General features: G+C 38.8%; 2 protein-coding genes across 5 annotated transcripts; one reads left to right on the top strand and one right to left on the bottom strand.

Moving 5' to 3' along the window:
• Positions 1–5,507: 5,507 nt before the first annotated feature.
• On the top strand, positions 5,508–10,021 carry svbp (small vasohibin binding protein). 4 transcript variants are annotated; one of them, XM_053483639.1, is made up of 3 exons: positions 5,508–5,579; positions 7,887–8,027; positions 9,001–10,021. In XM_053483639.1, exons 1-3 carry the CDS (start codon positions 5,526–5,528, stop codon positions 9,085–9,087), a joined length of 282 nt encoding a protein of 93 aa, XP_053339614.1. In that variant the 5' UTR covers positions 5,508–5,525; the 3' UTR covers positions 9,088–10,021. The 4 variants fall into 4 exon arrangements, with proteins under 4 accessions (XP_053339614.1, XP_053339616.1, XP_053339617.1 ...); XM_053483641.1 differs by lacking the exon at positions 5,508–5,579 and adding an exon at positions 6,400–6,491; XM_053483642.1 differs by lacking the exon at positions 5,508–5,579 and adding an exon at positions 6,426–6,484.
• A 146-nt stretch (positions 10,022–10,167) lies between these two features.
• Positions 10,168–21,543, bottom strand: LOC128511022 (F-box only protein 2-like). The gene is made up of 6 exons (XM_053483637.1): positions 21,473–21,543; positions 16,865–16,932; positions 16,627–16,753; positions 12,848–12,940; positions 11,871–12,009; positions 10,168–11,352 (listed from the first exon to the last, which is right to left on the bottom strand). The coding sequence occupies exons 2-6, from the start codon at positions 16,896–16,898 to the stop codon at positions 11,218–11,220; spliced, it is 528 nt and encodes a 175-aa protein (XP_053339612.1). The 5' UTR covers positions 16,899–16,932; positions 21,473–21,543; the 3' UTR covers positions 10,168–11,217.
• Between the last annotated feature and the right edge of the window lie 4,712 nt (positions 21,544–26,255).

The following is a 26,255-nucleotide window of genomic DNA, read 5'->3' as shown; positions in this document are numbered from 1 at the left end:
TGGAAATAACAAGTGAAGATTTATTGCCTGAGGGGTTTGTTTACATTGAAAGCCGAGTACATCAGGCCATTTGCATAATGCATATAAAATGAGATCTATCTTTGCAACACGCGGTCCTGGGTGTGCCTGCGTGAACACTCCTGGACTTTTATTAAGGAAGCAGCCAGGCTTAGAGGGCGTCAGTTAGGGCTTAATCTGAAGAAGCAAGAAACGAGTGTGTGGGCTGCAAGATGTCTTCTGACGTCTTCGGACATGTGAGCGTTTCTAGTATTGATGCTGTCGTGCATTGCTTTGGATCCAAATGGAAGTATGATTATATACTGTATACACATACATCATAGAGTATGGGGCAGTCATGTGGTACCAGAACCGGGTATATAGTCATGCAGATGATCCTGATGTCAGTTTGCCCATTTCAGAAACTGATTTCTCTGGAGTTTAAACCAAATGGTGCGATAAACAAAAAACATCCAGTGGGCAGAAGTTTTGTGAGTGGAATCTCAGGTCTGAGGACCATGAATATATAGGTCCAAGCTGAACAGGAATAAACTCCAACACCTCTTACAAACATGGTTAGCAGAAAAGCATCTCAAAAGGCACAATTTTTTAAGGCTGATTGGGGTACAAGAGCACAAAGCTACCTTGGTCTTAATTCCAACTTTCCAGGTTTAGGAGAAATATTTTTATGCACATGAGAACTCTCAGGCTTTACGTACTGGCATCACAAGTATGGTACCTTTCAACCTGTCACGCTGTCAACTTTCCATCATTTTTTTGTGGAAATACTATCCAGGATATTGGACAATTCAGGCCACGTTTTTAAAAATGTCTGTAAAAAGATCTACTGTATATCTCTAAATTTTTGGCAAGTGAGTATTAAACAGTCTTACATAGTTTTCTTCCTTGCGATGCAACAAAGCATCACAAATGCAATTCCATTAAAAAAAACAAAGTGAGGAAAATGACGCTCCATAGTCCTTCTAAGCAGTACTAAGCGTCAGGTATAGCAGGCTCCTGAGATGTGACCCGTGAGTCAGGAAGAGCGTTATTTTTTGTGGTTTGTGGTGTTTACGACATGCGATTATTACCCCCAGCGTGCACGTTGACTGAAATAGAAAACACCCCGCCCCCCCCTTTATGGTTAACCAACAAACCCAGTGAGGTCATTTCCACCCCACGGCTCAGCGACTTCATTTCTTTCTCTGTTCCATCGAATGGGAAAAGATCCCACTGGGCACGCTCAGTACAGGTGTGAAAAAGCAGGCCTCGGTTAGCCGTTTATTCTGGGCACTGTTGGTTCGGAGGGTTATTTTTAGCCATGAAGAGTTCAATGTTGTGCTGCATTTCCTTGGCAGTGAAGAGAAACACACGGGCCAGCTCTGGACGCCGGCATGGCTGAGCTTTCTGACAATCTGGAACGTCTTTTCAAGACCTGCTTCTTATTTTTAGCCTCAGGTCCGCTTTTGGTGCGTTTGCACAGCAGCGGTGGAAATCTTCTTTTGTCTTATCGTATGTAGGAATATAGGAAGTTCAGTGGGTTTAGGAATTTATTGACAAATTAAAAGCATCTTTCAGGTTATAGACTGCAAAGGGAATACACTGTATCTGTAATATCTGAAACGTGGGGGCAGAAAAGGGATGTTGGACGTGAAGAAGAGCCCCGTCACCATGTTTAACAGCTGGGAACAGGTAATGGAGGTTAAAGGCTTCCTTTGCATTTCTCCAAACATAATCCTGTCCAGATGGAGGGAAGTGTAAAAGACAACTCATCTGACCCAGTGGCCCCTCAATCCTACGTCAAGGTTTAAGCAGGTTGTATGTTTTTCGCACAATCGAGTCACAAAGCGTAAAATCCATACATTATTCTTTAAAGTAGGAATAAATAGATATAAATGTCAGCATTTGAGTTTATGTATACAACCTACAGTATGTTTGTTCTGGTTGATTAATTTCCTATAATGGCATTGTGAAATGTCACTGTTTCTATAGTAACAAGACATTTGTAGAGATTTGCACAGCGGACACGGCACTAAAATGTGCATATAGTTATTGATATGACGATGTTTTCTGTAAGAAGATGTTTCTGTAGCATTTATGGAAGGAGTCTCCAGTGTTAGCACTTTGCAACCGTCAGAGGTAAAGTTTTCTGACATCTTAGTGTGATTTTCTTTCCTTATTAATTTCTAAAGAAAGGAAGGGAAAAAGGAAAGTGAAGCTGGCAAAAGGACGATAGTTTATAGCTGGAAGTAAGAACCGTAACTTGCTTGGTTGAATTAACTATAAGCAGATTTTTTTCTTTTATTAATAAAAATTTTAATGGTTAGAAAATTGCTGCAATATAAGCAATAAAACCTGCGATGATCCTTCACATGAACTCCAGGAGACTTTAATTATCTTTACACTTACAAGCACACACTCTACCCTCTCAGATGGAGATTGAAAAGGCGAATGTCTCTGGAAAACGCTTTAAGGTGATAAACGTAGCTTTCTGACATCCAGTTACATCTCGTTATTGAATTTTAATACGAATGAGACATTTCCGTAGCTTGTGCTCAGTTTTCAACGCAGCTCTGAGGTTTGTTTTTGTTTCCGATATCGCATTTAAAGCGCTTTGTGTAATTGTTCGTCCTATTTCCAAATTCATGATTGTCACATAAATCTTTTGGTGTTCTACCGTTTTTTTATGGTCAGTTCAGCCGTATTTCAGTCATCGAGCTATGTTAGGACACACACATCTCAGCTGTGCCAGTGTAATGTGATGTGCAGGAGAAGATCTGAGCTGCAGACATTATTGCTCTGAACTGCAGTCTTGTTCAATGGGCTGTGCTGGTAGGAAGCAGAGGCGGTAAGAGAAGCTGCGCGAGTGGGCAGAGCTCGTGTTATGCGTCTGACAACAATCTGGCACCGGGAGCTTATGGCACCTCGCAGACCCACCGCATTGAGTTTGTTCAGGCCGCGTTTCCTCAGGGGCCGCTCTTAACGCCGTGGCACCCGCTCACGGGAGACGCCCACATCAGCGCCAGTTTTTCCTCTGCAGCTAAAAGTCATCATGAGACCTCACCCCGGGTGGAAAATCTCCCCGAGTGGGGGTCTGTTGTATTTAGGATCAGTTGTTGGATATTACCAAGTGCTCACTCTCTTGAGCTGGGAAAAGGAATCATGCCAGAATGCGGCATGATAAATTTCACATGGCATGTTGGGATAACGTTTAGACTCTATGGGCTTTTAAGTTCAACATCATCATCAGCACATATGCTCTGTTCCCCCCCCCCCCCCCCCCCCCTCCTCTCTATTTGACTTTGTTACTCAGCCGGGTATCGTTTTAACCAATATTTACTCAGACGAGGATTACTCAGGAGAAATTAGCCAAGTGTCTTCTTGGTGGTCCATATGCGTCAGACAATCCGACACCAAATTAATCGCTGTAATCAGACTATTGCTCCCTTCTGGATGAACGTAGTCGGTGTCGGATATCAAAGGCTAACAGGATAACACATCCGATGACAGATTTTGTCCACGCATCAACATTTTATCTCAGAAATGAGGCTGTTGATTTAATGAAAACACAAAGATACTTTATATTGTGGAAGAGGGGTCGCAGACGCTGGGGGGGGGGTGTTGGAAGGCGGGGGGGGGGGGGGGTTCTGGGTAAGCAGACGTGAACAGGAGACCACCGATTGGTCGTGGGGAACTTGGGCTATAAACTCTAAACAGAAATCTGGATGTAGATCAAGATGTATCACTAATGAGCAAAGGAAAATTCCCTGCGGAAGAAACCTGATGAGGAACCTAACAGACTCTTCTCATCTTTTCACAGATACACAAGAGATAGACACAGTAGCAGCAGATACACAATCTAAAGCATCTGTCATTTCTTATCTTTATAACTTTGTGTGCAAACTTAAAACCTTATTGTACAAGATAAAGCTCTTGTGGATATGAACTGGAGAGCTGGAGGGCTTCATTGTACAGACTTAGTATTGATATCAATAGTACTGTACATCATGTGAAAAAAAAACCTGCTTTAGATACAGTTTCACTGCAAGTTCAAAGTAAACAGTTGTGGCCATGGTGTCTTCAATAGACAATGAGGTTTGACAGACAGCTTTTTGTTTTGCTTGCTTGTTTGTTTGTTTGTTTGTTTGTTTGTTTGAGTAGAGATTGATTAAAATTCTATTTTAAATAGATTTTGATCAAATAACTAAGGAGATACTTGTAAATAATAATAATAATAATAATAATTATTATTATTATTATTATTATTATTATTATTATTATTCACTTTTGCCTCTATAGAGCTTTTTAAATTTGATTCAAGTTCAGAACAGAAGTGCAACAGCGACCTCGTGTGGTCAGACAGCGGCTGAACTGATAAACCACGACTACTAACCACGTCATCGTCCAGTGTCCACTGTTGCCAATGGTTACTAGACGCACTAGATGTGCTGTTTTTCTTTTGTAGTAAATGCAGTAAAAAGCATTAAAGCGCTAAGGCGTGGTCAAACTGCAGAAATGGGCAAAAATTACAATCAAGTGCTCATGTTGCACCCGACAGTGTGTTCTGCAACTAAAGGTAAGATCCCCCTGCCCTGTGGGGTTTCTCCAAGTATTTATTTTTATTTATTTTTATTTTTTTTGCAGTAATTTGGGTTCATAGGGTCACATGATCCGGAAGGTATTGAAAGAAGTACATTAAACATTTATTTATATTCTATAGCACGTATCATGTATACAGGCCTGGAGCCCATTCCAGGAGACGGGATAAACCCTGGACAGGGTGTCAATCCATCACATAGCACATACATGGAAATACTACAGGCAATTTGGGAAAGACATTAAACCTAATCTGCATCTATTTGGACTGTAGGAGGAAACTGGGGTATCTGGAGGAAACCAACCAAGCATGGAGAGAACATGCAAACTCCTCATAAGGCGGGGATCGAACCCTCGACCCTGGAGGTGAGAGGTCACAGTGCATAATACACCAATATGCTGCCTACACAAATTGGCACGCCGAATGCCCTACCTGACGCAAGCTTTCCACCCTTCAGTCTGGGCTTGGGACTCACACTGCATCCATTGGCTGGGGTTCTGGAAATTAATTCCTATCAAATTCAAAGTTTTAATTGTCACGTACACAACCATACACAGTATGATATGCAGTGAAATGCTTAAAAAAAAAATTATGTGACCTAAAATGGAAAGATTTGACTGCAATGGGAAAAAAATACTAGATAATGAAATTTTATTAAAGATAGTATTTACAATAAAGAATACAATAAATATATTTAAAATAAGATTGAAATATAGACATTTACTAGTTGACAAATGTTACAATATAAAATATAATTGTATTTATATAACACTTTTACCAATGGTCATTGTAACAAGGCAGCTTTACAGAATGACAATAGAAATAAAAAATTGTATGAGAACTGTATAAAAACTGTGAGGTGAATAAAAATTATCAGATTGTCCCTGATGAGCAAGCTGAGAGTGACAGGGGTAAGAAAAAACTCCCTGAGATGGCAAATTTTCTGAAGAATGCAGAGAAATGTTCAGTGCTGAAGATCACTAAGGTACAGCAATAAATTATTATTTGCTTCTAGTTAGCTTTAGTCTCGGTTAATACAATGAAGTTTTTCTGCCAGTGATTTTGGGCAGGCTTTGTTTCGCCACTATTCAATGTCTATTCTGGTGCTATGTCTGTTAACGTTGCAATCTTTAAAGACAAACATATCAAATAAAATTAAACTAATCATGAAATTAGTTAAAGTTTACAAATGACATGGATCCTAATGGCATACATGAGTGTATTTCTTATTTTGACACGAATGTGGTCATTTGTAATGTAATTGGAGGGCTCCTATTCTGAGCGCTTCTCTTAGTAACATTCATGTCCTGTAGGTGGTGGCATCGCATTGTTGTTCTGTGTCACAGGTATTAACTTGGCTTAGCTAATGACATGCAATATTGTTACTGGTATGTGGTGAATATTAATCAAATATTTGTGCACAGTTTTGGTGGTTTTTGAAAAGTTTTTGCGGTTTGAAACCACCGGCTAAATCTGGCAACAGCTATTTTAAGGTACAATTTGTTCACATTGGGTTTTAAATAAGTTCACTTGGTGTCATTAAATGTGAGGGTTTTTTGCTGCCTCTCTAATTAAAGACGTTCCATTAATTAGTTATCTTCCCTTTTCCTAGAAAACTCAATTGAAAGTAAACAAGTATTTCTCTTTGTTTCTCTGTGAGACAGAGAGAAAGAGAGAGAGAGAGAGATCATATTTTATCTTATATTATATTATATTCATATTTTATCTTATATTAAGCTCCTCCAGTCCGCTTAGCGGCGCTACGGAACCTTACAGGCTGATTTACAATCGAAACTAGTCGTCAAGGAAGACAAGTGGACCGGAAAACAGGAAGTTGGCTAACAGGGTGCTACTGTTTACATATTTTGGGGGATCAGCAAGCAGCCTGTAGTTAGTAGTCATTAATTATTATTATTATTATTATTATTATTATTATTATTATTATTATTTTATGTGCGCATCATAGGGTTTATATTTTGGTAAGTTAAATTGGTCCGGATATTTTGGCAGTATTGCTTACTTGCTAGCTTGTTTGCTAACTTGGTAGAGCTGTCACTGAGCGCTAATAAAGAGTTATGTGTTTAATTTATGGACCTGAGGAATGTTTGTGTTGCAGGCTTATCTTAATATAGTACAAAAGTTAATAATTTGTGTAATAACATAAGGGTGTGATGTTATTATCTCTTAGAATAACCATTCATCTAAATAAATAACTGTCCATTATCCTGTTTAAATGTTTTATTTTATCTACATATACAGGTGTGGCAAAAAGTTTTGAGAATGACAAATATTAAATTTCAAAGTCTGAGCTTCAGTGTTTTTAGATCTTTTTGTCAGATGTTACTATTGTATACTGAAGTGTAATTACAAGCATTTCATAAATGTCAAAGCCCTTTATTGACAATTACATTACATTTATGCAGAGTTAGCCTAATATTTGCAGTGTTGGCCCTTCTTTTTCGAGACATCTGCAATTTGCCCATACATCCTGTCAATCAACTTTTGGGCCACGTCCTGACCACTGGCCGGTTATTCTTATATAATCGATTTGAAGTTGAAGTCAGAATTTGTGAGTTTTTGTTTGTCCACCCGCTTCTCGAGGATTGATTGCGAGTTCTCAACAAAATTAAGGTCTAGGGAGTTTCATTGTCATGGACCCAACATTTCTATCATGCTGGAAAAAGCATTGTTTGCCAAACTGTCCTTGATGTTTTGGTATCATTCTATATTAATGGCTGTGTTCTTAGACAAAATTGTGAGTGAGCCCACTCCCTTGGGTGAGAAGCAACCCCACACATGAACGGTCTCACTGTTGCTTTTTCTGGATGCCCCAAACAATTTTAAATGTATGAAGATGAGTACAAAATTTTGGGTCCATGACCAGGAAACTCCCCAGGTCTGAATCCTATTGAAAACTTGTGAAGAGGTCTTAAAAAAGAAGGGTCAACACTGCAAATATTGACTTTTGCATAAAGTTTATGTAATTGTCCTTATAAGCCTTTTGCAGTTATGAAATGCTTGTAATTACACTACAGTATACCATAGTAAGATGTGACAAAAAGGTCTAAAATCATCAAAGCAGCAAACTTCTGTCATTCTCAAAACGTCTGGCCATGGCTGTTTGCAGAAAAGTGTAATAACTTCTGTCCTGCTGTGCACATAGAGGGATTTATTCTCTGTTTAAGTAATGCTCAATTAATGTACAAATCAGCTGAGATGTTACCTTCTATATAGGTCTGATCTGAAAACAGAAAACTGTGTAAATCTTGGACTGATCTGATTGCTCCTGCAGACATTACTTATCTCAGGTGCTGTAATAATGGACACTGCATGCCGGAAAGACAAACCCAAACAGAAGGAGACATCTGTACGAGGGGACAGAGCGAAACAGAAGTCTGCTCAGCAGGAGCTCAAGCAGAGACAGAGAGCAGAGGTGACACCACTTTACAGATCCTCCAGCAGTCCAAAAATATAAACCTTTGTAATCAGTGAAACCTGCCTCCAGATTCCTTTTTTACATTTATAAACACAAAAATGAATTCATTTCCTTAGCGAGAGATTTGAGAATGAGAGAATGAGATTTCATTCCAAATGCCATTGCTATTAAAGTCCTTCTTCTTTTCCTCATTTGTTATATTGTCCTTAACTGTGCGATATAAATTTATGTTCATATTAATATTTCTGAAGTAAATAAATAAATGTATGCAAATAATAATACATAATAAGGTTATTTGCCTCAACCTCGTGTAGTTTAAGTCTGAGAATAAAAAAAAAAAATTCACTTATTTGTCACATGTACTGTACCTTAAAGCACAGTGAAATGATTTTGCATATCTTAATTAGGAAGCTGGGGTCATTGCGCAGGTTCTGCCAGGATACAGCGCCCCAGGAGCAAATAGGGTTAAGGGCCTTGCTCAAAGCTCAAGTGCCAATTGCGGCTTGAACCGGCAATCTATGACCCGGAAATCCACAGCCTTAACCGTTTAAGCCACCACTGCCCCTCAAATAATTAGATTTAAAGTATATGTGATTGTTGTTTGAAAGTATTGACGTGTTTAAGTTAAAAAATTAAAGCTTAGTAGTTTTTTAAGAAATTAATTAGGTATCAGGTAAATCCGTATGGTTTCAGGATCTATATCAAAAAGTAAAATTTTGTCTCATGCCATCCTTGTTGTGTAGATCATCTATTACTCAGTCATTGCTCTAATTAAGATTAAAAACACATTTTAATCGTTAAAACATTTTTTAATCATTCTTAAGTTTGTCAACAAAATAAAACCTTGTTTGGATTGTCTTTAGTTTTTTGGTACCGGTACATAGCTCTGATGTCAACAAGGTTTATTTTCACGTCACTGAATGTTTCCAACCTCCAAATGTCTGATTACATTTTTGTAATTCCGTTCCAGATCTACGCACTGAACAAAGTCATGACGGAACTCGAGCAGCAGCAGTTTGAGGCGTTTTGCAAGCAGATGCAGTCGCAACCAGAATGAAGACGTTACTTGTGTAAAACCAAAACTAACTGACGAACTGCAGCATCGTACACCATGCTCATCAAGGGTATTGAGTGATTATGCACTTACCGTTTACTTTAATAGGAACACTTATACAGTTCTTCAATTAGCCAAGCATGTGAAAGCAGCACAAAGTGCATAAAATGCTGCAGATGCAGTTCAAGAGATTTATGTTCACATTAAGAAAGTACTGACCTCCTGGGATTCTCACAAGCAACCGATCTTCATGTCTGTGTTTGACATAAGCATGAACTGAAGCTCTTGAGTTGTGTCTATATGAATGGGTTGCTGCCACAAGACTGGCTGATTAGATAATGGCATGAATAAGAAGGAGTATTACTGGTAAAAAAATAAAAATAAAAAAAGGACAGTTAGTGGGTGCGTGATTAACGTCAATGCGTTCCAATAATCATGGTGTAATTAGCAGTATTTATACTAATGTTATGGTGCAGAGAGCCAAACAATCAAACACGCTGATTACATACTGAGTCTGTGCTTGAAGTAACATCAAGAAAGGGCAAAATGTTAATTAATGGTGCTTAATGTTTTAACCTGTTACATACTCGGGTTCAGTGGGGGATTCTGGGTTTGTTTGTTTTTAATTATGTCAAACATTTCAGTTACTTCCGGTGTTGATGTATTGTGTTAAAGTTTTTTTGTCAGTTTACAGAGACCACATAAAGGACAACTTGGAAAAGTTTTAACCATGTCAAAGAGTATCATGTTAACCAGAATTATGTAATTTAATAAATACTTTTTTTCCCAGCAAGAAGTCATACATTACATAAGAATTTATTTTGTGTCAGTCAGGGTCATTGCAGTGTGTGCTTTAAAAGGCTTCCTGGTGCCACTATGGTAACCATGTGATGACACCATAACCACACGATGACACCATGTGTCATCGTTCTCCAGGCAGGACCTCATGTGTAGTGCAAACATTTTCAACACCCCCTTCAACACCTTCCCTTTTATTGTTTATGAACTCCCAAACGATTTACATTTTGAAATGAAAACGTGGGTGCAACCAGACAAGTGCAGAACTTGTTCTGACGACAAAGGAACATCTCAAGCACCAGACATTTTATTGATCAAAGTAAATTTTTCTTTTCCTAAGGGTGTGAACACTTTTGAACTCAGCCCTACTGAATAAAAGAGTTTTTAAGGATTAACAATGCCCTTATTTAATATTAGATATAGTCAGCTACAGAATTATTGTCACGCTTCATGAAACACAAGCAATAAGAGATATTTTGGGCTCAATTCATTCAGCAAGTGACTTTTTATAACAATGTATCTCTTTTAAATGGCAGCCCAGGTTTCAGTAATTGGTGGAGTCTACCTTAGTGAGATTTATAGCAGGTTGGAGAAGAGTTTTGGAGGAAGTTTGACCAATCTTCTTTGTAGAACATTTCCACCTACATTGAGATTCTAGCATGTCTCTTGTAAACTCTTCAACTGAGACTACAGGATTAGCAAATTTCTGGAGGCTTGATTTTTTATTTTGTGGTGGTGCAATTTGTGGTGGTTCCATTTATTTGTCAATTCATGGAAATTGTCAAAAATCATTCTGTTAACTGTTGATTATCAAAAGGTGAAACTTTGCACTTCTAAAGAGGTGATCTCTGGGTTTTTCTTTGCCTCTCAACATCCTCCTAACTGCAAAATGCAGATGTGTCAACTTCCTGGCAAAAATTTTCAACAATTTCATACTTTTCTGGGAAGGATAGTGATAGTGCCTACTGATAATATATTGAATAAATGCCTTTTTATGCAGCTCAATAGCTTGTTTCCCATTTAAGTTAAGTGCTCCTTGGTTTAACCATATTAATTAATGAGAAAAGGATTTCTTCTGTGTTACCATAGATGGTAATAGACAACAATAAAGTTCTTAGACACTAAAAGCAATGTAAAAAAAAATATTTTTGTTGATAACAAGTGTATTGTTTGCATAACACCTCATTTTGCATGGTTGATTTTCTACCTTTTTTAAAAGATAATATACGATATATATAATTTCAGGTTGGAAATTTCTAGGGTTACAGGATCACATAAGAAAAAATAGAGACTGACTGACTCTCCATGTGTCCCTCTCTCTAACATGGACTTCTTTCAGAGGTTTATAGTGACGGAACTCCCAGTTACTCTTGCCCCAAACCAGCCTTCCCAGTATTTAATGTCATTTCCACCATGCTCAAAAGAGATGTAGCGCAAGCCTGGGCCGTATCCAGTAAAAGTGTTGGTCACCTGTAAAGAGAATTGTTTTCAGCATACCCTTCAGAAAGGCTACAATAGAATTGTACTTTTTGTCATTTTATGAATTACAGATTGAGCCCTCAATAAATAACACTGAGTGATATTTCGATATGAATTACCCATGTGAGGAAGCTGAGTTCCTGTCCCTTTTCCACTATGCTTTGGAGTATTTTATTCCTCAACAGTTTGCAAGCATTTTATTGAAATGCATTAATAAATTAAATATTTTATTATTTGTCCATTCTTTAGCTATGTTTAATGTTGTGGTCACTTAAATGCTATAAGTTACCAATTTAAACTTACAGCTTTAGGCCTACCAGTAACTCCTACAAAGCATTAACACTGGAGACTTTTTACTCATCTTTATAATTTTGTTAATTAAGTTTATTGCTGCCTTCAAGTTGGATGATGTACCAATTAAATTGTTCACATCACAATTATGATATTACTGACAGTCCTCGAAGACAATATATGATTGTAATACAGTAAAAAGATTTAGGATCTTGTACCTTTCTCCACGAGCAGCCGTCACTATCCGGGTCGAGAATCACCACGTCGGGCTTGTACTCCTGCAGAGGCTGGCTGTTTGCATCCAAAAGAGAGACGGCTATTTGGTACATACAGCCACAATCTGTTCGGCAACAGAACCTAAAACACACACATCCCGTGTAAAGCTCAGTCTACAGTGTCTGTAGCACTATGAAATATAGTGGAACCTCAGATTGCGAGTACTTCTGCATGACTTTGAATAAAAAAGGTTTGACATGATAAACGAGCATGTCTTGATATACGAGTACCAAGTATCATCGAGTATCATGTGGCATGTATGCCCTTCTTGTTTTGACACTGAGCGTCACGTCATCACAAACGTGATCTTCTCTCTTGCACACTGTGGAATTGTGGGTAATCGCCGCCCATGCTCAGTGTGCCCCACTCGTATAGTCAACAACTGGGCATGCGTGTGCTGTTTACTATAACAGTGACCACTTGTGTGCATGTAAAGCATGTTTTATTTTGTGTTTGTATGTGTTTGTGTGTGAAAGTCATCCTACACAGCAACCCCCTTCCCTTGTCTGCAAGCTTCTTCTGTCTTGTGTGTGTGTGTGTGCGCGCGCGGTTGTGTGAGTGACAGTCTCTATCAGTAAACTGGTGTGTGCGCGTGGGTGTGTGTAACTCATCCTACACAGTAGCCTCCTTCCTCTCCTGTCTCAATCACTACAGTCAAGACTCTTTTCAAAGGTAAATGCAAGTTAATTTGTTTTATTTTTACTTTAAATTTTGTATGAATTATTTTTATATGAATATTTTTGGGTTGTGGAACAAATCATCAGAGTTTCCATTATTTTGGTGTTTTAGTGTTTTGATATATACAAAACTTCTGGAACAAATTACGCTCGCAGTCTAAGGTTCCACTGTACCAAAATATAAGCAGTCATGCAGAGAAAAAAGCCTTTTTGGATAACGCGGGAGACTTTAGACATGTTACCAGTCCTCAATTGTGACAGCAGGCTGATTGTCCAAGTCGTCAGGATTGTAGCCTTCTGCCACCAGATCAATCACTTGTTTCTTAAGATTCAGTCTGGAACAAGGGTCACAAACAGGTGTTAACATACATCTGATACACCTTATACAGTGGTGTTCAAAATAACAGCAGTGTGTTGAAAAAACGTGAATAAAGCTCCATATTCATATAATAACTTTTAATTTAAATCACATGAATGCATTGGACACCCTGCACATTCTATTCTGAATCACAAAATGAAGAAAAATGTGGCAAGTGTAATATTAATTTAATGTGAAGAAAAACTGTTCAAAAAATAGCAGTGTGGAGTTCAATTAGAGAAGTAAATTATTCTGTGAAAAACAGGTGTCAAACAAGTTCCCCTTATTTAAGGATAAATGCAAAAAAGGTTGTCCTGTGCATTTCTCTTTGAAAATCAGAGTAAAACGGGTTGTCCAGACCAGTGGCGGCTGCTAGCCTTTGAAACAGGGGAAGCTCATATTAGGCCTTCATCATAAAATGTATTATGTTCTTTGCACTTTTCATTCCTTTTGTATGCCATGTCAAAGTTACCCAGATCCCCAAAACCCACGTTTGACCAAACACATCCCATTCCCTGAGAAGGTTTCGTCAAGAGGCATGGCCAACAGTATAGTACATTGTCTTTGTCACAGCACTTCCAGTCAGCCAGTTCAGCTTGTCATACCAGGAGGGCTGAAAAGACCTGTTATTTTTTCCTGATTTTTGCACCAGATCAATCTTGGGCATTGGTCTGCCCTGCCGTTTAATTCTGAGTCTCTCCTAGTACGGAGAACTACTAAATGGTTTTGCCAAAAGCAGGTCAACAATATTAGCACCGTCTGCGTCTGCCATTATGCAAAGTTTGCTAGCTGGCTAGTTTTCCATTCCACAAGCTACTTTAATTATATGAACGAACTAACTTTACAATGCTAAAACAAGGAGCAAAGTCAAGAACGCTATAATATGTTTTTTTTATTATTTAAAGAATGATTTGTACAAACACACATGGTTTATATCACCAGCAAACAATACAGAGTGCAGCAGTTCGTTGTTACATTTACATTTGGCAGACGCTCTTATCCAGAGCGACTTACATTTTTTTTTATCTCATTATACATCTGAGCAGTTGAGGGTTAAGGGCCTTGCTCAAGGGCCCAACAGTGGCAACTTGGTGGTTGTGGGGTTTGAAACTGGGATCTTCCGAACCGTAGTCCAATGCCTTAACCTTAACCGTAGTCCAATGCCTTATCCACTGAGCTACCCCTGGTCATTTCACCTGCAAATCCGCATGGGACTGAACTCGAATCTCTGTAGCGCTGATGTATACTTAAGACATGCTGTCAATCAAAAAAGGGATTCCGCCCCCTTAAACGGCTCCTCCAATCAAGCGTTCAGAAGGGTTTAACGCGCTGTGATGCACGGAAATGTATGACAAGAAAATCGCGTCAAACAATCTACAATAAATACCTGATTCTAAACGAGCTAGTCAAGAAGTTGAACGCATTCTAGCGCACTTTTATTAAAACCAATATAAATATGACAGTGCATATATGAGCATTTATTTTCTGACATAGTAGAGGAAGCAGAGCTTCCCTTGTAGTCTTAGAGCAGCCGCCACTGGTCCAGACATTGTTCAAAAGAACAGCTTACTTTAATTCAAAAGTTGATTAGAGATGGGAAAACATACAAAGAAGTGCAGATAATAAAAGGCTGCTCTGCTAAAATGATACCAAATCATTTTTAAGCTTTAAAATGGAGACCAAAACCAGAAAGACGTGGAAGAAAACGGAAAACTACCCTTCGAATGGATCGAAGAATAACAAAATTGACTCAAAAAACATCTAAAGTTACCTGTTAGTACTGTTACTATTAGAAGACAGCTATGTGAAGCCAAGCTATCAGCAAGAAGCCCCTGCAAAGTCCCATTGTTAAAAAAAAAAGACGTCCTGAAGAGGTTACAGTTCACCACAGAACACAATGACTGGCCTAAAGAGAAATGGTGCAATATTTTGTGGACTGATAAAAGCAAGATTGTTCTTGTTGGGTCTAGAGGCCGCAGACAGTTTGTCAGACGACCCACAAACATTGAATTCAAGCCACAATTACACTGTGAAGACAGTGAAGCATGGAGACACAAGCATCATGATATGGGGATGCTTCTATGGTGTTGAGCCTATTTATTACATTTCAGGGATCATGGATCAATTTGAGTACATCAGAATACTTAAAAAGGTCATGTTGCCTTATGCCAAAGAGGAAATGCCCTTGAAATGGATGTTTCAACAAGACCCCAAACACGCCAGTGAGCGAGTAGCATCTTGGTTCCAGACCAACAAGATTAACGTTGTGGAGTGGCCACCCAAATCCCCAGACCATAATCCAATAGAAAACTTGTGGGATGACATTAAAAATGCTGTTTCTGAGTCAAAACCAAGTAATGCAGAGGAATTGTGGCATGAAGTACAGTTGTCACAGATGTGAAGCAGTTCTCAGAAAGCATGGTTATACTGTACAACTAAATATTAGTTCAGAGATGCACACGAAAGATTAAACTTCAAGCATTTTTGTTGAAACTGTAAATTCATCACTTTATAAAGATGAATGATGACAGTGCTATTTTTTAAGCAGCTAGTTCGAAAAGATGCCCGTACATTCCACGTACACGTACATTTCATTCTCGTTTTTGTACATTTTGCTCTTAAAGAGCTCAGAATCAGTTCTTTATCACTTTTGCAATGCTACAGTTCTTGGGCGACCTGAACTGACCTCTATATCCCAGAGTTTTCTTTATTTCATTTTTTTTATAATTATTTTTTTGGATTTTTCCAATTTTCTCCCCTAATTTAGTCGTGGCCAATTCCTCCCCGTCACTAGAGGGCTCCACATTAAGGCTACTACTACCACTCAGCCGGGAGGGCCGAAGACTATCACGTGTTTCCTCCGAATTGCGTGACGTCAGCCGACCGCATCTGTTTGAACTGCTTGCTCATGCACCATTAGGGGCGGAGTAACAAACTCTGAGGAAAGCGCTAGTCTCTCCTTCCTTGTGCGCGAGCTCACAGACGCCCCTGATTGGCTGTAGAGCCGTGATTAATGTGGGAGCGCGAGTCCCTCTCACCCTTTCCCCCTGAGAGAGCTCGGCCAATCAGCTCTCTCTGTGCCTTCGGCTGTGAGAGGTTACAGCATCACCCGGGGATCGAACCAGCGATCTCCGGATGATAGGGCGTGCACTTTACCACTGCGCCACTTAGAAGCCTCTAGCCCAGAGTTTTCTCAGGAAATCTTGAACAATAGATTTTTTTAATTGATTGTTAGGAAATTTGTTCAGAATTGGGCTCAAGAAAAGTTTTTTTGTTCATTACAAATATCATAAATGAGATTCTTATCACTTTCTGATAAAGCTAGATCTTGCACCATTTTGTGGAAAAAAGAGAGAGAGAGAGATGGTGAGATGACTGGGAATGGGGTTGAGAAACCCAGCCAGCTTTTGAAAGTTGCCCAGACTCATTTTTATTTTATTTCATATTTATTTGGGGGCATATCTACCCACCTTTACAGCAGGACATGAACAATAGCATCTATAGGAATGACATTTGTTTTGGTGGAATAAGGGTAATTCAGATGGTCCTAGTACTGTAGTATTACTATTGTCTGTACTGTAGATGTAATAGTTTGAACACTGAGTGGAATTTTGTAGACCATCATGTTGTACTGTATACCCTATGAATTAGACTGTCACTTACTCATACGAGGTGCTGAAGTACTTGGTTACAGCGCTGTTGTTGAAGGCATGTTCACCTTCTCTGGGCATTTCCTCTACTTGCCATCCGAATCCACCATTTTCCGTCAACTGCCAGTAATCCAACCCCTCTGCCATAGAGAGAAAAAACACAAACACCATTTTAATATGTTTAAATAATGTATATTTAGCTTTACGTAATTTATATGAAGCACTGCAGAGAGATAGATTTACAGTATTACCATCTCCATTTGGATTTTTGAGAAGATTTAACATTTTGGTATTAACCAGTGATTTTCTGAAAGTAACCCTGTGGAGACAAAACAAACAGATTAAATAAGGTCAATACAAAAAAAATTGTCTTTAATAAAGCAGTACTAATATTTTCCCAGAAATTAAATTAGAGCCATCTAAACTACTGATAAGGTTAAAATGAAAATACAAACGCGGACCCTTCTCTGTCACTAACTATTCTAAATAGTTGAGCTGTAGGACAGAGCCTGAGCCATAAAAAAGGTAAGACACAAATTCATAACCAAAAAATATGCAATTAATATTTATCTATATAGTTTAATAATTGGCAGCACGGTGGTGTAGTGGTTAGCACTGTCGCCTTGCACCTCCAGGGGCCTGGTTCGATTCCCGGCCAGGCTTGTTTCCCGTCTCTGTGTGCATGGAGTTTGCATGTTCTCCCATGCTTGGTGGGTTTTCTCCAAGTACTCTGGTTTCCTCCCACAGTCCAAAGATATGCAGGTTAGGCTAATTGGCGTTCCCAAATTAGCCGTAGTGTGTGTGTATGTGTGTGCCCTGTGATAGATTGGCACCCTGTCTGGGGTGTAGCCTGCCTCGTGCCCTTAGCCTCCTGGGATAGGCTCCAGGCTCCCTGCGACCCTGAATTCGTGGTAATAGGATAAAGCGGTACAGAAAATGAGTAAGTGAGAGTTTAGTAATTGCATAGAAATGCAGTATAATAGGATGATAAGAAAAAGCTGGTTAATAGAAATAGTAAGACCACAGTAAATATAAAAAAAGTTTTTATTTTTCAGTTTTATCTATTTTATAATTTTGTTTGCAATAATATGTTAAAACACAAGTATGGTAAAATTTGTGTCACAACTCAACATGCTGTACATGTTCATGAAATTTGCCATGTGATTATACTCATCTCATCTTCTATACCGCTTTATTCTGTATTCAGGGTCGCGAAGAAACCTGGAGCCTATCCCAGGAGACTTAGGGCACGAGGCAGGGTACACTCCGGACAAGATGCCAATCCATCGCAAAGTACACACACATACACACATTTACACACCCATTCATGTGATTATATTCAGCTGATAACCATTTATTTATCATAATTTATTCATTGTCTATATTGCTTTATCCTGTATACAGGGTCACAAGATGCCTTGAGCCTATCCCAGGAGACTCGGGGCACTAGGCAGGGTACATCCTGAACATAGTGCCCATCCTTCACAGGACACACACAGGAAAAGGCAAAACATATCAGCCTGAGGTAGGTAAAGGGAAATCCTCAACATATACAGTGGTGTGAAAAACTATTTGCCCCCTGCCTGATTTCTTATTCTTTTGCATGTTTGTCACACAAAATGTTTCTGATCATTAAACACATTTAACTATTAGTCAAAAATAACACAAGTAAACACAAACTGCAGTTTTTAAATGAAGGTTTTTATTATTTAGGGAGAAAAAAAATCCAAACCTACATGGCCCTGTGTGAAAAAGTAATTGCCCCCTGAACCTAATAACTGGTTGGGCCACCCTTAGCAGCAATAACTGCAATCAAGCGTTTGCGATAACTTGCAACGAGTCTTTTACAGCGCTCTGGAGGAATTTTGGCCCACTCATCTTTGCAGAATTGTTGTAATTCAGCTTTATTTGTGGGTTTTCTAGCATGAACCGCCTTTTTAAGGTCATGCCACAACATCTCAATAGGATTCAGGTCAGGACTTTGACTAGGCAACTCCAAAGTCTTCATTTTGTTTTTCTTCAGCCATTCAGAGGTGGATTTGCTGGTGTGTTTTGGGTCATTGTCCTGCTGCAGCACCCAAGATCGCTTCAGCTTGAGTTGACGAACAGATGGCCGGACATTCTCCTTCAGGATTTTTTGGTGGAAAGTAGAATTCATGGTTCCATCTATCACAGCAAGCCTTCCAGGTCCTGAAGTAGCAAAACAACCTCAAACCATCACACTACCACCACCATATTTTACTGTTGGTATGATGTTCTTTTTCTGAAATGCTGTGTTACTTTTACGCCAGATGTAACGGGACACGCACCTTCCAAAAAGTTCAACTTTTGTCTCGTCGGTTCACAAGGTATTTTCCCAAAAGTCTTGGCAATCATTTAGATGTTTTTTAGCAAAATTGAGACGAGCCTTAATGTTTTTTTTGCTTAAAAGTGGTTTGCGCCTTGGAAATCTGCAAGCAGGCCATTTTTGCCCAGTCTCTTTCTTATGGTGGAGTCGTGAACACTGACCTTAATTGAGGCAAATGAGGCCTGCAGTTCTTTAGATGTTGTCCTGGGGTCTTTTGTGGCCTCTCGGATGAGTTGTCTCTGCGCTCTTGGGGTAATTTTGGTCGGCCGGCCACTCCTGGGAAGGTTCACCACTGTTCCATGTTTTTGCCATTTGTGGATAATGGTTCTCACTGTGGTTCGCTGGAGTCCCAAAGCTTTAGAAATGGCTTTATAACCTTTACCAGACTGATAGATCTTAATTACTTTTGTTCTCATTTTTTCCTGAATTTCTTTGGATCTTGGCATGATGTCTAGCTTTTGAGGTGCTTTTGGTCTACTTCTCTGTGTCAGGTAGCTCCTATTTAAGTGATTTCCTGATTGAAACAGGTGTGGCAGTAATCAGGCCTGGGGGTGACTACAGAAATTGAACTCAGGTGTGATAAACCACAGTTAATTTATTTTTTAACAAGGGAGGCAATCACTTTTTCACACAGGGCCATGTAGGTTTGGATTTTTTTTCTCCCTAAATAATAAAAATCATCATTTAAAAACTGCATTTTGTGTTCAATTATGTTATCTTTGACTAATAGTTAACTTTTTTTGATGAGCAAAAACATTTAAGTGTGACAAACATGCAAAAGAATAAGAAATCAGGAAGTTTCCTAGTTTTTCACACCACTGTATACCAAATGTTTTACTCAACTTTATTTATCCTTTTTCCATTTCCCAAATACTGTGGTGCTTCCTGTCAGAATGTTTTAAATGCTGCATTTGTAAAGCTTCCTTAAAAAAAGTGTCTAAAGTGGTGAAGATACAGTAATAACTGTTTATCTAGTCATAAGTGTACACTGATTATAGCAGAGGGCTCAGGAAACAACCCTGAAGGCCTCAGTACTAAGGGTTTGCATGTCAGGAAGTTGGGGATCCACAAACTCGGGTATAAGGTTGGTGTTAACCATAGTGTAAAGCGCTGAGGTAAAGTTAGCAAAAACCAATTTTAATATAATTTCTCTTTCTGGTGTTTAAAATGCTTGGGCGGAGTGTAGGAATTGTACGATGACATCATCGGTAGAGCGTTTGGGAAGGTATGCAAAATGTCATGGGTCCAGGATCAGGTGATCAAGTACCTGATCAGTCTTGACAAAAAAGCCTAGTCTACCATATGCTTAGTCCAGGGGAAATTGGACAGTAATTTCCATTGTAAATGCCACTTGCCCTACATACTTTACATAATTTATTTGACACCCTAACCGATACTAAATTCTTTTTGGGTGGTGTCCAGAATTTTTATTTTTGGTTTTACACAGAGTTCATCTGGAAATGTTTTACTGACCAATCCTACACTTGCATCCTACACACAGAAATCTATTTGGACAGAAAAGTCTGACTGAGCTTTTCATATACACATATACACTAGCTCAACACTGATCATCTGTTTGAGGGGAAGCTTTTCTGTTAAAGCTGCTTAACAAGAAGCACAGGTCACTGGTTTCTCTGTGAGTGTATGTATTGTAGCTAGTTTAGGTTGTTCTATGAACGACGTGGAAACAGAACACATACTGTATGTGATTTAAACACCTAGATTTCACACTAAATTTAGAAGCTGTAGTAAATAGAAACCATTGCTGCTTATCAGAACTATAAAATGATTTCTAATAGTGCTCAAGAGAGAAACTACAAGTGACACATTTACATTACATTTACATTTATTTAAAAATCTGCAGATGCACGATTCCGGAGCGAGTTACAGAAGTGCTCTTTCCATAAATACGTCCTGATCCTGTTTCAGTCACAATCTAAAAGTAGTAAAAAAATCCAGACAAACTAATATAGTAAGAAAAGCACACAGACACTGGGCGGGTTTGGAAGACTGCCAGTGACTCATCTAGGAGAAGTCCATTCCACCACCGCAAAAACACAAAGGAGTCTTGAGTCTGAAAGATGGTAGGACCATGCAAGGCATGATAGAGGATTTAGGTGAAAATGATGCAGCGCCTCTATTATAACAAAGCTGAAGCATGAATTGACAGGTTGAGTTAAACCAGTCCTGCAACTTTGCAATGATGTTTGTTCGCCCTGAACAATGTTTCACTAATATAATGTCCTGGCCACTGTTTTCAAAAGGGTCAGAGATCAGGTCAGGGGGAAAAAATCTTAAATTTTAAAAAGGATCTTGCGTCATGTTAGAGTGACTTCTGTGTATGGATTTCTCATTCTTATGTGTTTTAATTATCTGTATCTGGCCCTGCTATCTACACGCTTCCTTTATAGTAAAAATAAATCCTTTACATTAGTATAACTATTAAAACAGACATAGCTGAGTAAGTAACACACGAATCAAAAATAGATAAGCACACAAAATTATTACTTACAGAGAGGAGAAAACAGTAGAGTCTATTCACAGGCCGGCTCAGCAAGTGTGTGTCCGTGTGTATGATCTTTCACACAAATACTACCTCTGGCAGGTAAAAACACAGTGTCATGTGACCTCTCTCTCTCTTTCTCTCTCTCTCTCCCTCTCTCTCTATACAAATGTGTACAATGATTGTTAGACACATCCCAAACAATCCTCACTGCATTAATGGTTTTCAGTAAACAGCAGGTGGAGATACAAAAAAAAAAAATAAGAAAATCAATAGCAGGACTAAAGTGTATCCCACCACAGGTGATACAAATTCGAAGCAATATGAACGAATAAATATTTTCCATATACAAAATGTATGTGAACAGCTACTGTGTCTATGCAGAAGTATGTGTTTTCTTATTCTAAGATCGAAACAGCTCGTGAAAAATTTGATAATAGATAAAACGTTGGTTTGTGTCGTTATATTAAAATAATAAATGATGTTGAGGTGGGTTAAAGCGAAGTTACTGTTACAACACCTAAATTTCATTCTTTTATCCAATAAAAACAGATGTTTTAATTATCCTATACCACAACAATTAACTGATGATTACAATGTTTATCTTTTAATAAATGATAAATCATATTTTTATCAGTTTAGAGCTACAGTTAATGTTGTGAAAGGCCTTAGTTTAGATCCTGTTCTTATTAAATTTTTTTTGTGGTCATAAATGACTTACAGAGTTTAAGTTTATAATACCAAAGTAAGATTACTTCATATAGTATATTAAAGCTGGGGGTTTTTACGAGTGGTACAGCAGTACAGGACTATTAAAACTCACTTTAGTGACATCGTTACCAAGCTGAGCAATGTAATGTTAGTTAATGGACGAAGGAAGCAAGCTGTCGAGCTTATATTCTTCCCGAGCACCTAGTATACTTTTTGTACACTTATTATTGAAGCTTTTAATACCTGTACTGTATATAGACATAGAATGTCTTTTTTTTTTTGCTTTTGCTTCCTTTAATCAAGATTTCTTCGTCATTTACGTACAGGTACATTTAGGCATTTGGCAGACACTCTTATCCAGAGTGACTTACAAAAAGCGCTTTGAAGTTTCTTTCATTTGATAGATATTTACACCGGATTACTAGGTTACCAACTAAGTGCCATCAGTCAAAGGTGGGAAAGTTTTTTAATGGTTGGGGGAAAGTGGGACCTACAGTGCTAAAGACAATAGGACCTAAAGACAATAGGACATTCTATGTCTATATACAGTACAGTATATATATATATATATACAGTAGTAAGGTTTGGTTAAACACACCAGTCACTACTGTCATCCTACCTATAAAGGTAGAGCCAGGGTTCAGCTGAAATTTTGCATGCATCAATCCTCCAGGGCAATGAAATCCAAACCTAAATGGCAACATAAATGTTGTAGATATCACACCTAGGGTCTGGCCAGTGTCATTGGCCAGTTCCTCAACTTCATGATATATTATATGGACCTGATCAAAACTAACCATGACACCATAATAAGGAATAAGAGCACCTACTGTAGGGATCTACCTTAGAAATATTTAACACAATGACGTGGATCACTTGCTGTGAACTAAAAAGGACTATTCTTTTTGTTAGAGCATGTGTGAACCCACAGGGCACTTCTGTTCATTACCACTAAATGTAAAAGTACTGTAGCATTAATTTAGGAAAAAAAGCAATGTTTGACAAATGATTATCTGTCATGGTATCAGCAATCTGACAAGCAACTTTTTGTTTTTTTACATTTATGTTTTTTTACATATATATTTATGTGTGTGTGTGTCTGTGTGTTTATAAAGTAGGCTAGTGATACATTTTGCAGGTGGAAAAAACAAGCAAAACCATATACTCATATATACCTCATATTAGCTTACATGGTCCTATTACCTACTTCAGGAATGCCTCACTTGGCTGTTGCTGCAAAACACAGGCACACGAGATGATATGACTTTTCTTTTCTCTCTCTGTGTAATTCTAATCGTCTGAAGCCTATGTTTTCCCCCAATTCTAGTACTTAAAAATAAACAAAAGTTTAGGATCAAAATTTGGCAACTACTACTGTAAAGGGTGACCCTTTTCCCCTTTTAACTTTTTTTCCAGTCCACTGAGAGACGTAAGAAGCACTAACCGCATATTGCGGGAAAGTGAATCTTCACTTTAAGGTTAACCCCTGCAGCGTAAATTCCATCTGATGCTCTCAAAGCTCTTCTCTCAGAGCCACCGAAACTGACCCTATTTAGAAGGTTACACCATTTTACAGTGTGAAGCATGAGTCCAGTTCTTACGTCCCTGACATAAAACCCCTGAATCGGTTACTAGCAGAACCTGGAAAGTCCTTTCTATTTGGTCTTAAATGGTCCAGCAGGGTGATTTTTGATCATCACCCACTGTCCCAGTACAATAGCATGGCCTCCCTTCTCAGGTGAGATCCATGCCTCTAAAACACACTGCTGAGCTGACAGCATCTGTGATCACTTTACAATTCTTCAACAGCACATCAGAGGTCAGATAAACATCTGCGTGTCTTAAGTCAGTTGTGCCTGACAAGGCAGTTATGATCTCGTATGGGCTGAGACTGACCCTCCACACTTGTAGGAGATGACTGAATGCTGCACAGAACAGCTGGCAGTGCATCTACCCATGACACTCCACTCTGATGAAGCTTGGACAATTATAGTTTTAGCATTTGGTTTTGATGTTCAACCTGGCCAGAAGCCCAGGATCTATAAGGAAAAAGAAGCTTTTATTCCACTTTATGACTTCTTGCAGGACCTGTCTAGTGAAATGATTTCCATGATCTGAATAAATACATTCAGCAATTCCCCAATGAGGGAAGAAGTCCTTGACCAGTGATTTTGCAGTGTGCATGGCTGTGCCTGGTTTAGCTGGATAGGCTACAATCCAGTGAGAAAACTGGTTAACCACTGCCAACACATCCCATTTACAATGACAGATTCAAAATCTGTGAATCATTGTCTGAACACCAGCGTGTCCTAAACTGTGAATTTGTGGGGCCAAGTTTGGCGACAAGGACTCAGGGGCAACACATTTACCTACTGTAGTGCAGCATTGTATTAGCATACATATTCATCAGGGAAGATCAAATTTGCTGTGACTTTCACATCAGCAGAGACAGCTGAGATTTTGAAAGCAGACAGCCTCCGTGCAGCTTTGGCCACAGCATCAGCCAAGGCATTTCCTTGACCTTCGTCAGTATTTCATGGACAGTGTGCTTTGACCTTGACTACTGCTAAACTTTTTGGAAACTCACAGACAGACAAGAGGTCAGAGACATACAGTACAAAGCATTTTTGACCCTGAAACTGTTATAAAGGCACGCCGACATATACTGGCAAAATCATGTATTGTAACGACTCTATAAACGACTCTATAAACATTATGTAGCCAGAACACATGCATTAATCAGGGCTACCAGCTCAGCAACTTGGGCAGCCCTTTGCCTTGGTGGTTACTTTTTTTTTTTTTTTCTTTTTTCTCTGAGCTGAGGGGGACAGTTTGAATCTTCTTTCCTCTGGGAAACGTTCCTGACTTGTGTAAATCTGCCATCCTCTATCTCAGACCCACTTTGAGCTCATTAGACTTTCTAATTCTATGTTGTGCTTGTCTATCCATTACGTGTTGTTAAACAATCCCTTTTTATGTTGCACAGAGTACTTACAAGCTGGATTTTATTTATTTTCATTATATTTTATTTTGTATTATAGGGGCACATCAGAGGGCACATTATTGTGTTTGCTCCAAAATAGGAGCACCATAAAGGACAATTTATTATATTTCCAGCACCATATATTCCTGTACATTGCACTTTATCATGTTTGCTTTACTGTAAAGCCACCTTATAGGGCACTTTATTATGTTTGCGCTACTGTGAATGCACCTTAACAGGGCACTTTATCATGTTTGCTCCGCTATAAGTGGACTTTAAAGGACACTTTATTGTATTTGCTCCCTTACAGGGAACCTGTAGAGGGCATTTTATCATGTTTGCTACACTATAGGGGGCACTTTAAAGAACACTTTATTGTATTTGCTCCACTTTAGGGACCCTGTTAAGGGTTTAAAGGAGGGCACCTTAAAGGGATTTTTACTGTTTTTACTGTAGCTCAAAGAATATTTTGTCACATTTGCTCAACTGGATTCTTATTTGTGAAAGCATGTTATGCGGTAGTATCAAAAAGGTTCCAGATTATCTCTGTTTACAAAAAAGTACTTTATTTATTTATGGTTACACACTATTACCTTCAACATAGTCCCCTTGCAGAGCAATACAGCACTCCAAGAGTTTCTGCCACTTCTGGAATATGTCCCGGAAATCTTTTTTTTTTTTATGTTTGACAAGCACCTTCTTAGATTCACGCTGGATTTCCAAAATAGTGTGAAACTTTCGAGCTGTTTGGAAGAGGGAGAAGTCTGGCAGGAGCCAGTCTGGCGAGTAGCGGGTGTGGTAGTAGATCATCTTGTTTGCAGTGAGAAACTCAGTGCTCAGTGACAGGATGCATAATCATTGTGGCGCATCCAGTTTTTCTGATCTCTCGTCATCTTCAAATTTAAATTCAAATTTTATTTGTCACATACACAGTCATACACAGTACGAAATGTAGTGAAATCTTTTAGTGATACACGGTTTAAGAGAGATGCACGTGCACAGAACAGGGCGAAGGTTGCCTGTGTCACATTTCGATTTTTTAATAAACAAAACAAACACAAGATCCAAATAATCAGGTGCCCTCTAGGGGTTATCCCT

Source organism: Clarias gariepinus, chromosome 23 (assembly GCF_024256425.1).
Source record: "Clarias gariepinus isolate MV-2021 ecotype Netherlands chromosome 23, CGAR_prim_01v2, whole genome shotgun sequence".
Classification (NCBI taxonomy): domain Eukaryota; kingdom Metazoa; phylum Chordata; class Actinopteri; order Siluriformes; family Clariidae; genus Clarias; species Clarias gariepinus.
Note: the sequence above shows the minus strand (reverse complement) of the source record. Positions and strands in the feature narration are given on the sequence as shown.

Bases quoted from the DNA above. Each gene is read 5' to 3' on its own strand.
- LOC128511022 (XM_053483637.1), bottom strand. From the start codon at position 16,898: ATGTTAAATCTTCTCAAAAATCCAAATGGAGATG. The intron at 16,754-16,864 runs GTAATACTGTAA...TCTCTATGGCAG, and splicing joins CAAAAATCCAAATGGAGATG to AGGGGTTGGATTACTGGCAG. The intron at 11,353-11,870 runs GTACAAGATCCT...TTCTCTTTACAG, and splicing joins ACGGCTGCTCGTGGAGAAAG to GTGACCAACACTTTTACTGG.
- svbp (XM_053483639.1), top strand. From the start codon at position 5,526: ATGGCAAATTTTCTGAAGAATGCAGAGAAATGTTCAGTGCTGAAGATC. The intron at 5,580-7,886 runs GTACAGCAATAA...TTGCTCCTGCAG, and splicing joins CAGTGCTGAAGATCACTAAG to ACATTACTTATCTCAGGTGC. The intron at 8,028-9,000 runs GTGACACCACTT...ATTCCGTTCCAG, and splicing joins AGCAGAGACAGAGAGCAGAG to ATCTACGCACTGAACAAAGT.